This window comes from Helicoverpa zea, chromosome 13 (genome assembly GCF_022581195.2).
Source record: "Helicoverpa zea isolate HzStark_Cry1AcR chromosome 13, ilHelZeax1.1, whole genome shotgun sequence".
In the NCBI taxonomy this organism is placed as follows: Eukaryota; Metazoa; Arthropoda; class Insecta; order Lepidoptera; family Noctuidae; genus Helicoverpa; species Helicoverpa zea.
In genome coordinates, this window is record NC_061464.1 from 151,947 (window position 1) to 167,663 (window position 15,717).

General features: G+C 42.1%; 2 protein-coding genes across 2 annotated transcripts in view; one reads left to right on the plus strand and one right to left on the minus strand.

The window, feature by feature from the left end:
* The window catches only part of LOC124635997 (transmembrane protein 131 homolog), a 32,631-nt gene extending 26,152 nt beyond the window's left edge, over positions 1–6,479 (minus strand). The window contains 2 exon segments of the mRNA XM_047171959.1: positions 5,780–5,823; positions 6,267–6,479. Coding sequence (XP_047027915.1) covers positions 5,780–5,823; positions 6,267–6,360 — 138 coding nt within the window. The 5' untranslated portion in view covers positions 6,361–6,479.
* Positions 6,480–6,941: 462 nt separating this feature from the next.
* Positions 6,942–15,402, plus strand: LOC124635487 (protein cereblon-like). The gene is made up of 9 exons (XM_047171342.1): positions 6,942–7,163; positions 8,183–8,403; positions 12,264–12,463; positions 12,602–12,868; positions 12,944–13,074; positions 13,154–13,302; positions 13,376–13,478; positions 14,113–14,257; positions 14,731–15,402. Exons 1-9 carry the CDS (start codon positions 7,151–7,153, stop codon positions 14,828–14,830), a joined length of 1,329 nt encoding a protein of 442 aa, XP_047027298.1. The 5' UTR covers positions 6,942–7,150; the 3' UTR covers positions 14,831–15,402.
* Positions 15,403–15,717: the final 315 nt, after the last annotated feature.

Sequence of the window (15,717 nt, forward strand, 5' to 3'; positions counted from 1 at the left end):
CATGTTTTTTGAAATGGTCAGCAAATACATTATGCAAACCTCTATATAAAATCTTTAATCAGTGTATCAGCAATGGTTCGTTCCCTTCTGTCTGGAAAAAGGCTAATATTGTCCCAGTCTATAAAGGAGGTCCCAGACAAAACATTGAAAATTATCGGCCAATTTCTCTTCTGTGTTCATTAGCTAAAGTATTTGAAAAACTTGTTCACCATGAGATATATCCATTCGTTCAAAATTGTATAATTTCGGAGCAACATGGTTTTGTGAAACGCAAAAGTACAGTTACCAACTTGATGATTTTTACTTCCCACTTGTTTAAAAATATAGACGCTAGAGCCCAAACGGACACTATTTATACTGATTTCAGAAAGGCTTTTGATAGAGTCGATCATAAAATACTTTTGAGCAAAATTTCATTCAACGGCATAAGGGGCAACTTATTGCGCTGGTTCATGTCATACATTAGTAACCGCAGTCAAACTATAGTAACAAACGGGTACCATTCTAATACATACTTGGCAACATCAGGAGTTCCACAGGGATCAATTTTGGGTCCTCTAATGTTCATCATTTACATTAATGATATCAAAATCAAAAAATCAAAATCAAAATCAAAAGTCATTTATTCAAAGTAGGCTGAAAATCAGCACTTTTTGAACGTCAAATCTACAAAAGACAGCCCCCAAAACGCCCGCCCTTCACCACTTCCTATGTGTTTTTGCTGGGAAGAAGAAGTGGTGGAACAAACTCCCCAGCAACACAATTCTGTCTGTATGGTTTGAAGAACCTTATACAAAAAAATAAATAAAAATATCACTCAAAATTATACACATAAATTTGTATAAAAAAAAAAAAAAACAAGTAAACATGTAATCATGTTAGCTAGTACACACCTTTCCCATACCTATTACTCAAGCAGCTACAAAAAAAAAAAAATGTCGGAAAAAAAAAGAGAGAACATAATGCCTCCATTCAGTGAAAATAGGTATAGTTTTAGGGCGTACTCAGCGACATGCGAAACACGACGTGTTTTTATATATATAATATATATAAAAAAAAAAAAAAACAAATTTACAACATAAACAGTGAAAACGGTGAACTAGGACTACTGTTCAAATCAAAAGTCATACACATTATATTACGAGTCAAGAAAATATGTAGTCAGCAAGACGACCTGGTACCACAAGCAGCACCCGTTCACGAGCATAACGCGAGGATCAGCCATCGCCCCCCTCGCACATTTTTGAGGGAGGGAGGCAACCCGACCACCGACGCTACCGCAAGCAATACCGTCTAAGGGAGCATGACGACTTGCAACCACATAACAAGAAAACAGTTAATACTATATAATAGTTTTACAGTCGCTAGTAAACCATTTACAAAATTGCGAAACAACTCATCGTGAAAACAGTACGATGGTGATAATCTGTCTGTATACATACAAAATGGAAAATGTCACGTATAAAATAAAAGTAAATCACATCAACTATCAATGATAACTCTTGAAGCTGTCCGGTGTTTAACATGAGGACCAACTACTCTTATCGTTTATGTAATCATTTACAGTATAGTAGGCTTTCTTCGACAGAATAGATTTGACTTGGACTTTAAATTTATCAAATGGCAATTCTAGTAACGACTGAGGAAGTTTATTATAAAATCGTATACCTAGCCCCTTAAATGTTCCATGCACCTTGTGAAGCCTGTGAATGGGTACGCACAGTTTATGCTTGTTCCTAGTGTTGATACTGTGGACATCACTTTTCTTAGTGTAGAGATGAATATTCTGCCTAATATATAGTATGTTAGCAAGGATGAATTGAGATGCCACAGTAAGGATACCTATTTCTTTGAAAAGCTCCCTTAAGGAATGCTTGCTACCTAACTGATATATTGCACGAACGGCTCGTTTCTGTAGTACGAAAATGTTTTCGATATCTGCAGCTTTGCCCCACAGTAGAATACCATAGGACATAACGCAATGAAAGTAACTAAAATAGACTAGTCGAGCTGTGTCTACGTCAGTGAATTGTCTTACTTTTCTGACGGCGTAGGCAGCAGAACTAAGCCTTCCCGCGAGGCTAGATATATGCGAGCCCCACTGTAGCTTTGCATCAACTGTTATTCCCAGAAACACTGTTGACTTCACAGTTTCAAGAACTTCATTATTTAGGATAATATTAGGTCCTAAGTGTTTCACATTAGGCAAGGTGAACTTAACACATTTAGTTTTTTTAGCATTAAGAACTAAATTATTTGTTGTGAACCAGTGCGTAACTAAGGAGAGTGCACTATTCACTTCATCAAATTGCTCTCTATTCCTATCAACTTTGAAAATGAGAGATGTATCGTCTGCAAATAATACTATATCACATATATTTTTCAAATGGAACGGTAAATCATTTATATATACTAAGAATAAGAAAGGACCTAAAATAGAACCCTGCGGCACGCCTAATTGAACTGGTAGGCCTGAAGATTTGACACCGTTGATGTCTACGCATTGCAATCTATTATTTAAATATGATTCTATGACGTTCAAAGCTCCGTTTTGAACGCCGTAATAACGTAACTTGCGTAAAAGTGTGTCATGTTGAACGCAATCAAAAGCTTTGGAGAGGTCGCAAAAGACTCCTATTGCGTTTTGAGAGTTTTCCCATGCATTAAAAATATGTTTTAAAAGAGCAACACCAGCATCAGTGGTCGAACGACCTCGAGTAAAGCCATATTGTTCACTATGGAGGAGGCAATTTACATTAAAATAACTGAGCAACTGCTTGAGTATTAACTTTTCAAATATTTTACTAAACGCAGGTAGAATTGAAATTGGTCTAAAATTACCAATATCCGACTTGGTTCCTGATTTAAACAAGGGAACGACTTTACTTTGTTTCATGAGGTCGGGAAATACACCAGCATCAACGCATTTATTGAATGTGACAGCTAGATAAGGGGCAACAATGTCAATTATATGACTTAAAAGTTTAATGGAAATACCCCAGTAATCACCGGTGTTTTTTGCCTTGAGAGTTTTGAAGACATTGATGACGTCTTGCGGCGTTACATGCTCAAACTTGAATAAGAAGTCACACTTGGGTACACAACTACGCAAAAGCTTCTCAGCATCAGTCGAAGAAGAATTTAAGGAGCGAGTTGTAGCTATGGGTATATCGGCAAAGAACTCGTTAAAGGCTTTTGCTACGTCGTCCGCATGACTAACAAGTTTGTTATCGATTAAGATTAATAACAAGTTTGTTATCTGTAGCTGTTTTAAGAATTGTAACTTTCTGTTATATGCTGATGACCTCAAGATATTTAAAAAAATTACATCCATCAATGACTGCTACCTTCTTCAAGATGATCTTAATAGGTTATCTAACTACTGTACTGAAAACAAGCTAGAATTAAGCATCACAAAATGTAAACATGTACCTTTCACCAAAACCAAACAAATTATCAACTATAATTATAATCTTTGTGGTGAACTACTTCAAAAGGAAACTCAAATTTGTGACCTGGGAGTGCTTTTATAATAATAATATAATATAATAAATCATTTATTTCAGGCATTTACACCCATATAAATTACAAACAATACAAATGAATTAAACTTATCATAATAAAAATCAATAATCAAAATAATTCATCTCAATAGGTTACATTACAAGAATTAAATTTCACACATTTATTAAAATAATATTTCTACATTATTCAGCAGATGAACCATACAGCAATGGTTCACGTACTGACAGTCAAATCGATCAGAAAAAGCTCTCAGAATACTATTGCGGCTGGCTCGCACCCTGCGCACCAGGGACGTGCACCTTTTGCGCATTATAGTGTGGAAACAATCAACACGCGCCTCGGCAAACATCCCTGACGCGCTGCAGAAGCGAGGCAGCCCCAAGAGCACCCTAAATGCGTTATTGTATTGGACACGTAGAGCGCTGTACTGCTTCTGCGTATAATCCACCCACAGAGTGCCAGTTTTAGACAGCAAACTCCACCTTAATTTACACATTGAAAAAATTGTAGCCAAAGCCTTTCAAATGTATAATTTTGTTATGAGGTCCTCTTCGAATTTCAAACGACCAGCCACATATCTACATCTTTTCAACTTTTTGATACGGCCACAAGTAGAGTATGCGTGTATGATATGGGACCCGTATTACGCAAAATACGACCAAGCATTGGAAAGAATTCAGCGCAAGTTTCTGAAAGCTGTACAGTTTAAGTGTCGGTTGGGGCGTCTGCCGTATGATGAGTCACTGCAGAAGTTTAAATTATTAACGCTACACTCCAGGCGTCTCTTACTTCAAGCCATGATGCTCCGTGGACTGATACATAACAGGTTTGATTGCCCTGAACTTGTAAATAATTTGTGTTATGTCGTGCCTCGAACAGTAATAAGACGAGGGGTACGCGCTTACCCGGTCTTTGCTACGACTACCTGTCGTACAAATGCGGGTGAGCGGGCGCCTCTACATAGATTAGTTAAGTTGTATAACCAACATTTTGTAAATATAGATATTTTTGCCTTATCTCATAATGTATTTAAAAAAGAATTAGTTAACACACTAGCACCATATAAATTAGTATAAAGTTTGTTCATCCATACTTATATGCATGTCCTAATCCGACTGTAATATGTGGAAACGTCGTTGACTGTACGTTAATCTAATTTTATTGTAAACCTAGATATAAGAAACAATGTACAGTTGTTTGTTTTTCCCTAACATAATAAAATAAAAAAAATATTTGGGAAACTCTCAAGTAAAATCTTCTGAATATTTAGATACTTTTGCACAGCAAAATATCTACATTTTTGTTTTAAGCTGAGGATATTTGAAACTAAGCTGACAGTGAAAGGTTTTGGTATTCCAACATAATATTCAAATGGAACACAATAATGATCATTTTCCTCGGCCAGGAATTCAGTAAACATGTGTTGTGTCATGTACCCATTGTCCTGTTGTTGATAGTGGGAGGAAAACAAATAGTTTCATGTCATCCACAACATTTATATGTAAAATAATGTCATACATTATCAACTGAGCTATCTACTGCTGATTCAGAAGACATTAATAAGACTACTTAAAGTTATTTTAGCCTGCAACAAAACTGCATGTCCCAGGACGCTACTCATATATTGGAAATCAGTTTCTACTGTATGGTGGTTACATTAGTAGTAAAAAAAATGTATGACAGCTAATTGGTGTGTGGCACCCACAGGTGGTGCCTCACAAACAACCCAGTCACACAGAGGAAGTGGTACACAAACAATACTTACCACAAACAACTGATAATATCTTGCTAATGTTAAGGACTTTCATTAATTTGTTATGATGAACTCAAATGGTGAAATACTATGCATGTTTTAGACATTAACAAGCTTGTGTAGGAAAACAACATGAGATGTTGTGATTCTTTCAAAATAAAGTGTGTTTGTCTTTGTGTGTGTACTACAATACATAAACAAAATGTTTTTGGTAAATGTGTAAACTTTTAGGCATGCTAAACAGGAAATTTAATTGGAGACTGATTTGAACAGGAGATAGAATTTTCAAAGCGGCTATTGGTCCAGTCACAGAACACAGAAGGTAAGTTATGATCCGCAATATATATCACTGGTACTGTTGTCACAACCAAAGTCCAGCTTCAGACCCATGTGAGGTGCCTGCTACATTGACCATATGCAATACTTGTGATGGATTCTGTCTAATAACCAAAGTACATAAGGTGCTTCAGAGTCTAAAGTGTAATGAATAGCGTAGCTTACCTGAAATGTAATTCCCTCTATGAGGGAATCATGTACTGTGACACCTGAAAAGATAAATGTACATTAAATAAAGTAGCTGTACTGAATTTGTAACATTCCACCAATACCAGGTCGCATCTGATTAAATAGGTACTCTACTTGAGTTCTTAAGTGGGGGTAGTTTTGGGGTGCACAATGGCATCACGCCGCGTGCCTCACACGTGCACCCCGCGCTCTTGCCGGCTCCCACATCTCTTAACTTACTAAAATACCATACACAAAGTTAAAGAAAAACGACAAACATGCAAGCACACCTCGTCCCCGATCTAAAATAACATCGCACTGCACACTACCGCCTCACGACGAACCTGCCAATTTATTGTTGCTATTCTTTCACACATTTATTTAAGTTCCCTTCGACCATACCACAAGCGAATTAGGATGAATTTGAAGGAAAATAACTACATAGTTATATTTAGTATTGTATTAAAATTAAAATCGATTTTACCATGGCTCTTTCCCTGAGCTGACAGCTTAGTATTCAGTGTAATATCCAATAACGTCAATACAAACACATAACACCACACTATTTTACGATACATTTTAGTGCAACTTGCACTGTTTATTCACATATTTTCTCAAACACAATTCGATATTTTTATCACATCAGTCAACTCACGAGACGTGCGTTCGCGAAATCGTGAATGACAACAGATAAAATACAAATTTATAGAAATCGTAGAAGCCATTACTACCTACCACAGAATATAAAGAAAATGCAACACAGATAACTGATAAGAAATCTCTCTTAAAAATTAATAATTATTTTACGTAATGGAGAATAGAGGTAAAATGTCCAGTTACATTTAATACTCATTTCAAAATGGGCAAGACCAGTGTAAGAGTCCCAAAGGTGACTGTGGGGTGTTAGATAACATATAACATCCACATAACATCTGACGGATAAAGTTGGCCGAGGTTAAGCGGATACGAGGACTCTAGCTTACTTCGACAAACTTTACTTTGCCTCGCAATATTCCTTCATCGTTGTGGGCTCGCAACTTCGCTTCGCAATCTCACCGAGAGCTTGCGAAGTTGCGAGTTGTTTGGAAGATATTTTTGGTTGCGTTTACGTTGGTTTACGTAGAGAGTTGGTTAGTGTCTGTCAGTTCTGTCACTGTCAGCGTCAGGTCAGTGAATGTCACGTCGACTCTGGTTCGTTTACCAATACACCTGCTGATACGACTGCGACTGCGACTTAACGACATAGGAAAACCAAAAATAAACAGCATATTTGCTTTAAATAACGATCAGTGTTACTTCAAGTTTATCTCCTGTGTGAGATCGTCCGCCGCCAAGATCTCGTCTTTACAAGAATTACTTTTGAGCCTGATGGATGGCAATGGTAAATCTAACAATATCTTGATCACATTGTCGGCCTATTGAAACTGCTTATTGTAGTCTTCCGTTAATCCTCAATGAGCGCACCTTACCGGTCTTTGGGAGCCCGCATCCTTCCACCGCTTGCACTGGTCGCCTTTCTTAAATATTGGATCCAAAGACCGCTGTTCAGTGCAGCATTTTTACTAATAAATAATATACTAATGGCTTGATTCTTGCATGTTGTATATTTACAGAACTAGTATTTTACAATTATATTTACAAAAATAAAAAAGGGAAAAAATTAAAACTAAGTATCAAAATATTCATCTTCATCGCTGTCAGCGGGGATCGTGCCCAAAAGGCTGGCTGCATTGCCCACCCAGCATGATTCCAATGCTGGGTGAAGGCAGTGCGTGAAGCCATATCCCTGACTTCCACTCTTCTACAGCCCGCAGGCGTTCAGCAGTATTGACAGATGTTTCAATTTGTTTATTTCTAGTCAATCTGTAGAGCAGGCCGTCCTACTGTCTCTGAGAAGCCGGGTTGTCAGGGAATACTGTATTTGGGCAAGCCATTTTCCGGGCGTTCATACTATCAGTCAGATACGGCTCCTCAGAATCAACCAGTGAATGGGATAGGAACACCAGTAGACTTAAACTTTTGTTTATGTAATTTTATGGAAGCCGAGGCCACAGAATCTGATCGGAATGATTAAAACCAAGCTCGGCCGACCAAGGCCAAATTAAAAAGAGGAGCAAGAGTAATACAGATTTAGACAGAATTGACCAACTAAAAGATGTGGCTGCTTCCATAAGGAGAGGAGCAAAAGTTGTACATAAATTTTGGGCCAAAACAACAGTATTTTACGTAATGATGATGTAATGGATTGTAAATAACTTATGTAGTCTTATTGCAATATTGTCATATGTAGACAATGCTAGTACTATCTAGCTATAATATGGACTGTGTACTGTGTGCGCTTTGTCTGAAATAAATATTTTCAATTTCAATAGCAAGAATATTTTTTGTTGATTTATGCAGAAAGCGATGGCAGTGATAGTGGGTCTGAGGGGCTACCAACTCAAAACCGTGACGATTACGGCGAAGCGGACGATCCTGACGAGGACGGCAGCGAGGCTTCGCCGGTGCACATGCAGGCGACGCTCCGACAAGTCTACTACGACAGTGAAGCAGAGTCCGTTGATGTAGAGGCCATTGAAGTAGAGGAGCCCTACGATATATCTATAGCTGCTTCACACTCGGTCAGTAGTCACCACTGTACGCATAACCACAACCCTAATTTACTTGTGAGGTCACACTTATTTCATCTTTTTATCATCATCCTCCGAGCCTTTTCCCAACTATATTGGGGTTGGCTTCCAGTCTAACCGGATTTAGCTGAGTACCGGTGCTTTACAAGAAGCGACTGCCTATCTGACCTCCTCAACCCAGTTACCCGGGCAACCCGATACCCCTTGGTTAGACTGGTGTCAGACTTACTGGCTTCTGACTACCCGTAACGACTGCCAAGGATGTTCAATGACAGCCGGGACCTACAGTTTAACGTGCCATCCGAAACACAGTCATTGATGTCTAAGATATACTTAGAAAGTACATACAAACTTAGAAATGTTGCATTGGTACTTGCCTGACCTGGAATCAAACCCGCGCCCTCATACTCGAGAGGTTGGTTTCATCTTTTTATGTACTCCATACATGGGCGTAGCCACACTGGGGCAAGCTGGGGCACTTGCCCCACCCTGGGCCCTGGCTCTGACCTATAAGGTGTCTGATTAAACAATGTTTTTTTTACTAACTCTAAACATGTCGACTTTGAAAAGAGCGCGATCAAAACAAAATGCACGCTCGAGTTCCCGAACGTGCGCGGTGCGCGCGTCATTTGAAAGCGAGCCGTATTCCCTAAAAGAATAGGTGCTATGTGACGTAGCGAGCCGAGCCGTCCACCTAATCCAAAAAATAATGCATTGAAGGAGATGGAACTGGTAGATTTGATCAAAATTTCGGAAATGCAATTTTATCCTAGTGTAAAAACCGTGCTTGCCCAGCCATGTACGACCAGAGGCCCGATTCTCCTAATTTTACTTAAGCAACATACGATTCACATTCGACTGCGATCCAATCCCGACTCGATTACGATTGAAGCGTATGTGGCATTCCCCTATTTTTTCTTTGAAATAAACGTTTTTATCCTTTTCTGTCATTCAATAATGAATCATTTTGTCTGCAAATGATTTACGATTTCAATATGATTGTAGAGCAAACTACCGTACAGATCAAAATCACCAAAATAGCAGACCAATCGCAAACCAATCGAATGTCGTTGGAATTCGATTGGTCTTATTTATATTAGTAGCAGAATGCCCGATATGGTTAAAACTGCTATTGCGATCGTATTGCGATTCGATTTCTGTTCGATTTTGACATTATTAACTTAGGAGAATCGGGCCCCTGTATAATAGAACGATCGTTTAGCACAGTGGTTCTTAACCGGTGGTCCGCGGACCACTGGTGGTCCCTGGAGGCATTCCAAGTGGTCCGCGAAGCTTAGCTGCGCGACGTTGCTATACGTTATCTAACTTTATTTTTATTGACTTATCTATGCGAGCGGGGGTTTTCGTATGGACGTATATCGGGTGTGTCGTACTCGTACCTAGTCCCCCATTCATGAAAATGTAAATTTGGGCGACATTTTACGTAGTTTTTGGTTTTGAGTCTAAAAAAATAATTAAAATTTCGCGCTCGCTTCGCTCGCGTATCCAGAAACTATATTATTTTTGTATTTGTCAAGAAACAAAAAGTTAAGTACGTTTGGGCTAAATTTTACGTAATATTTGGTTTAAGTCCGATAAAAATTTCGTGCTCGCTTCGCTCGCGTATTTGGAAACTACATTTCAAGTTTTTCTTTCTTTGCATTTGCTTATCTAAACAACTGCCGACATGCGTTTAGCTTGGAGTAGTACTGTACCAAAGATTCTGAAATTAGTAAAGAGTCTCAAAAATCTCATTAAATTAAAATCTGTAACTTTTCGTTTTTTGCTAAATAATACATATAGGCCTGTGTATGCTAAGTGTGCACAGAACAAGGGTCTCGGAATCGAAAAATATTTTTTAGAAGAAGTGCTTAACAGGTTCTGCCAGAACCCACGCCGTCTTCTCTTGAAGTAATAGGTATTACTCATATACTTAAGTTATAACTTTAATTTATAAACACCGAGTATTCATAAATAGAACTATAAAATCTGTCCTGTGTGTGATTGTTTATTTTCTGTACCTGAAAATATAAACCTCTCAAATTAAGAGATTAACAAGTTTGAGATTAACGGCTCAAGATACAAAAAATCGGAGGGCCCCCGGGGGATAGGTTGACTGCTGCCCCACCCTGAGCCCAAAGCTGGCTACGCCCATGACTCCATATATTCTGCCTCATGTACCCAGACTATCCATATATAGATACTCGCTAACATACTACCTTACATAAATACACTCTTTTGCAAAAAAGCGGGCACCTATGCGAAATCTTAGTTTTAAGGACTTTCCGTGTATTTCAAAGGGTTTTAATGATTGTAGTATGTTTCTAGCATCAAAAGGGTTAGCCAAGCATGCGTGAGAGTGTATTCTAAATTTGAATTTTGTACAATTGCTAAGAAATTGGTTAAACCTTGTTTTGGCCTAATTGCTGGCAGAAAGTTCGTCGGTGTTTTGAAAAGTTTTTGAAGTGATTTTCAGAAAACTGATAATGCAGTCTTAATTAATGATTAATGTACCTTTCTGATACACCAAAACATTTTTGAAAAACTATGCGTATTTGATAAAATTTTCACTTGCTCTAAATGGGCTATACTGATGATTAATGGCAATGTTAAGAGTTTCGGCATTTTAGTGTAAAGCGTTCTACTGTTTAAATATTGTACCCACGTGTTTTAAAATATCGCTTTTTAATAATTAAACACTATTTAGAGGAGTATCAGTACATTGGACTGCGACAAAACCAATTTAAAGTAAGCAGTGCCGATCACAACTCGTCTAATATTATAAATGCAAAAGTCCGTTTATTTCCTGCGCTTTAAAAAAAAAAACTACTTAACAAATCATCATGAAACTTTGTACACATATTCTTGGTGATACTAGAACATAGGATACTTTTTATCAACACGTGGGCACGTGAGCAAAGCAGGGGCGAACCTAGTCTTTATATAATTCCTTATACACTTTCTCAAGTACTCCCGTGAGTATTACTTCACCTAATATATACCATTTATTGTGTTAGCCGGAAAATGCTCACTGCTGACCTGCGCGTATTCCGGCGAATACGCGAGCATTCGTGCGGCTTCGCTTTAGTTGTAAAAAATTTTACGCTTCGATGCGCTTCGACTCTGCGCTAGTATAAATCGACCCTTACATAGGAAAAAGTATTGCAAAACTGAAGTGGCAAAGGAAAGGGCAGGGCACGTAGCTTGTAGAGCATATGGCCTCATGAGGCACATAAGTTCTCGAGTGGCGATCATAACACGGTAGACGCAGCCTGGGCCCCGATTCTCCTAAATTAATAATGTCAAAATCGAATAGAAATCGAATCGCAATATGATCGTAATAGCAGTTTTAACCATATCGGTCATTCTGCTACTAATAAAATACCAATCGTATTCGATTGACATTTGATTGGTGTGCGATTGGTCTGCTATTTTGATGATTTTGGTCTATACGGTAGTTTGCTGTACAATCATTTTGCAATCGTAAATCATTTGCAGACAAAATGATTCATTATTGAATGATAGAAAAGGATAAAAACGTTTATTTCAAAGAAAAAATAGCGGAATGCCACATACGCTTCAATCGTAATCGAGTCGGGATTGGATCTCAGTCGAATCGAGTCGAACGTCAATCGAATGGCGCTTAAGTAAAAATAGGAGAATCGGGCCCCTGATCGGCGTGGGTACCGATCTACATCTATATGCATACTCACTTTACATACTTTATCATATGCCTTCTCATTTACAGATGTCAAAAACATGTGCCGTCATAGTTTGCATTTTTTGTCAGTTTATTTCATTAAAAGTATTGAATAGTATTGTTGTGAAGTAGCATGTGGTACGTTGCGCAGTACCTGGGCGCGGGGCTGGAGCAGGCGCGCGGGCGGCGCGTGCTGGAGGCGGGCTGGCGCGGCCGCGTGCCCGTGGCGGCGCACCACGGCGTGGTGTTCCCGGGCGAGGTGGTGCCCATGCTGCTGCCGCACGCCGCCGACGCCGCGCTCATCGTGGACGCCATCAACACGCACAAGCTGTTCGGCCTGCTCTGTCCCAGGTCACTCGCATCACGAGCACCACGCACGTCACGCTGCCCTAACTATATTTTACTCTTCAAATATTGCCTATCTAATTCCGTTCGGGAATGAATGAGTCGAAGAGAGAGGCGTGGCTAATGACCGCTTATCGCGTGCAGTGAGACCGGCGACAAGCTGTCGGGCTACGGCGTGCTGTGCGAGGTGATGATGTTCGGCATCGAGCACATGCTGGCGCAGCCCACGTCGGTGACGTTCAAGGCGCGCGCCATCCACCGCTTCGTGCTGGAGCGCGGGCCGCGGCAGGCGCTGGCGTACCGGCGCATGCGCGCGGCCGAGCTGCGCGTGCTGCCCGAGCTGGCGGCGCGGGACGGGCTGCGCGCGGCGCGGCTGGCGTCGCTGGACGCGCTGCGCTCGCCGCTGCCCCTGTAGGTCGCTGTGCGGTACCCGGGCCGCTGCCCGCCTGCTGCCGCCTGCCGCCCGCCTCACTGTGCGTGTTGCAGCGCGCCGGGGCAGCGCCGCCTGCGCGCGCTGGACGCCGCCGCCACGCCGTGGCCGCTCTTCGTGCACGACATCCTGGACTTCGAGCGTATGCGTCGCATCATCTGCGACTACTTCGATACCATGTCGTTGGGTGAGTGCAACCATCTCGTACATTAGCCGAGCCTTGGTGTCAGTTGAGACGATGATATGAGAGCGAGTGTGGTGTGCAGGGGACCGGCTGCCGGAGGAGCCGGTGTCGCTGTCGTTCTGGGTGGCGAGCAACCTGCCGCTGTCGCTGGCGGACCGGCTGGCGCTGTTCGCCGTCGACAACGCGCTGCTGCGCCTGCACATGGAGTGCCACTTCATTAGCCGGGTCAATGTACGCTACCGTGGAACATGTTCTATGAATTGGGTTTGTGACATGTTCTTCATGTTGGCTCTTTGGATTTCAGAAAAGCGTGTTGTGCTGCTCGTCGTGCATGACGCAGATCGCGCGCAGAGAACATTTATTTGCCATGTCCAGCGAGGGAGTGCACTCCAATTATACTAATCTAGGTGAGCAAAAGTGTCCTGACTAGGCATTTTTTTATCTCTTATGCTCCTGCTCCACCTGCGTTAGCGTTAACGTTAATGTCAATGGCCAACTACACGTTACTTATTGCATTAAAAATGCGTGTTGGCTACACTTAGGTACAATTCCGCAAAGAGTTAATCCCTCATGAAGTAACGCGTTAACACACATTAAAGAGGTTAAACTCAGACACACAAAATAATTCTAAAAACTAAAGCTTTCTCATTTGACCATTCCATTATCGTGCTCGTAAAATGCAGTTACAACTTAAACAAAGTATCTACACTCGTCCTTGCATGCGTGCAATGAGATGGCATTAATGTAGCCAACATCACTGAGCGCGCTAAGCTACGCACTAAAACCCTTTGATGTGTCAAAAAATCCGACACCCGAGTTATCGCTTAACGTTTAATGCTATTCATAATGCCATTTGTATAAATTGCCATTAAAACGTTGGCCACATCTGCGTAATGCCAAAATTTAACGCGTTAAGACGCAGGTGGAGCAGTAGCATTAGAGACACGGGAATTCTGGAGTTCTAAAGTTTTTAAACATTCTTGTTTTAATATCAGGCATGACAGTATATATGTACTTATGTATATTAATCATGTTCGGCAGGCGGCTACATGCACGACCTGCTGACAGTCCGCGAGGTGAGCAACGTGCGAGCAGCCGGCCCCAGCAGCGAGGAGTACTCGTGGTTCCCGGGCTACTCCTGGACAGTCGCGCACTGCCGCCTCTGCGCCGCGCACGTCGGCTGGCGGTGAGTACACGCGGCGCTACAGTCGCGCACTGCCGCCTCTGCGCCGCGCACGTCGGCTGGCGGTGAGTACACGCGGCGCTACAGTCGCGCACTGCCGCCTCTGCGCCGCGCACGTCGGCTGGCGGTGAGTACACGCGGCGCTACAGTCGCGCACTGCCGCCTCTGCGCCGCGCACGTCGGCTGGCGGTGAGTACACGCGGCGCTACAGTCGCGCACTGCCGCCTCTGCGCCGCGCACGTCGGCTGGCGGTGAGTACACGCGGCGCTACAGTCGCGCACTGCCGCCTCTGCGCCGCGCACGTCGGCTGGCGGTGAGTACACGCGGCGCTACAGTCGCGCACTGCCGCCTCTGCGCCGCGCACGTCGGCTGGCGGTGAGTACACGCGGCGCTACAGTCGCGCACTGCCGCCTCTGCGCCGCGCACGTCGGCTGGCGGTGAGTACACGCGCATAGTGACGTGTGTGTGTGTGACAGGTTCGACGCGACCAAGGGGCGTCTGCGGCCGCTCACCTTCTACGGCATCTGCCGCAACTACGTCACGCCGCACACAGACGACAGCGCGCAACATCTGTGAACCACATCGTGTTCAGCAGAGGTCAAAACAAACGAGTTTACCATCGGAGGGAGCTGCCGACTGATGTCATCACCTTTACCCTCCACATCTGAGATTATGCAATTAGCATACTGCATATTCGTGCTGGAGTCTACAAAGTCACTTGTTATTTGTGTCTTCAGAGTACAATTTCTTTATATTAACGATGACGTAATTCGGCCAGTTGATGACCGGCCTTGTGCCACAGTGAGGGTAGTGGTGGCCGCTGTACACGCGGGCGCGTGTCGGCCTGTCCCCGCCACCCTTGCTTGTTCCTCCTACGTCATACATGTAACAGCGTACCTAGTACACACTAGGATTTATATTAGCAGTTTAATTTCAAACTGTCATGCTAATCATTGTAAAGTCTTCATGAAATCTGTACCTATAATTAGTACCTTAATCATTTTTTATATTGACTGTCAAATAAGATCTAAATATGAAATGATGATTGGGAATAAATCATCATAAGTTATGTAAATAAAAGTCATATTTCTAGATAAACTTTCGTTACCTTCTTAATAGTAAGTAAATAAAGTATTTTATGCAGTGCATTGTTGTCTTTGTCTGTATCGACCTACCTTCACCGAGCGCTTAGCTGTCTGCCTGTTGGGCCGACTTCTGACGGATCAGTGCACAACTGACACCTACCTGATGTCCTCCCAGACGTGTCCGTCGACGGCGACACCCTGTCAATTCCCGGCATTCTGTCTTCGCTCATGGGCCCGGCGGTGACTTGCGAAGCCGAATTTGTCTTTAAAAACTCGGTCACATGAAGCACAGTAGAGCTCTCCGTTTGCATTCAAGTTTAATTATACGACAGTTTAGCACGAATTTTACGGGCCAAGCGTTTACCGTCAAGGTCTTTA

Excerpts from the sequence above, each read along its gene's own strand:
- LOC124635487 (XM_047171342.1), top strand. Across the intron at positions 8,404-12,263 it reads CTATAGCTGCTTCACACTCG|TACCTGGGCGCGGGGCTGGA; the intron begins GTCAGTAGTCAC and ends TACGTTGCGCAG. Across the intron at positions 13,075-13,153 it reads CTTCGATACCATGTCGTTGG|GGGACCGGCTGCCGGAGGAG; the intron begins GTGAGTGCAACC and ends TGTGGTGTGCAG.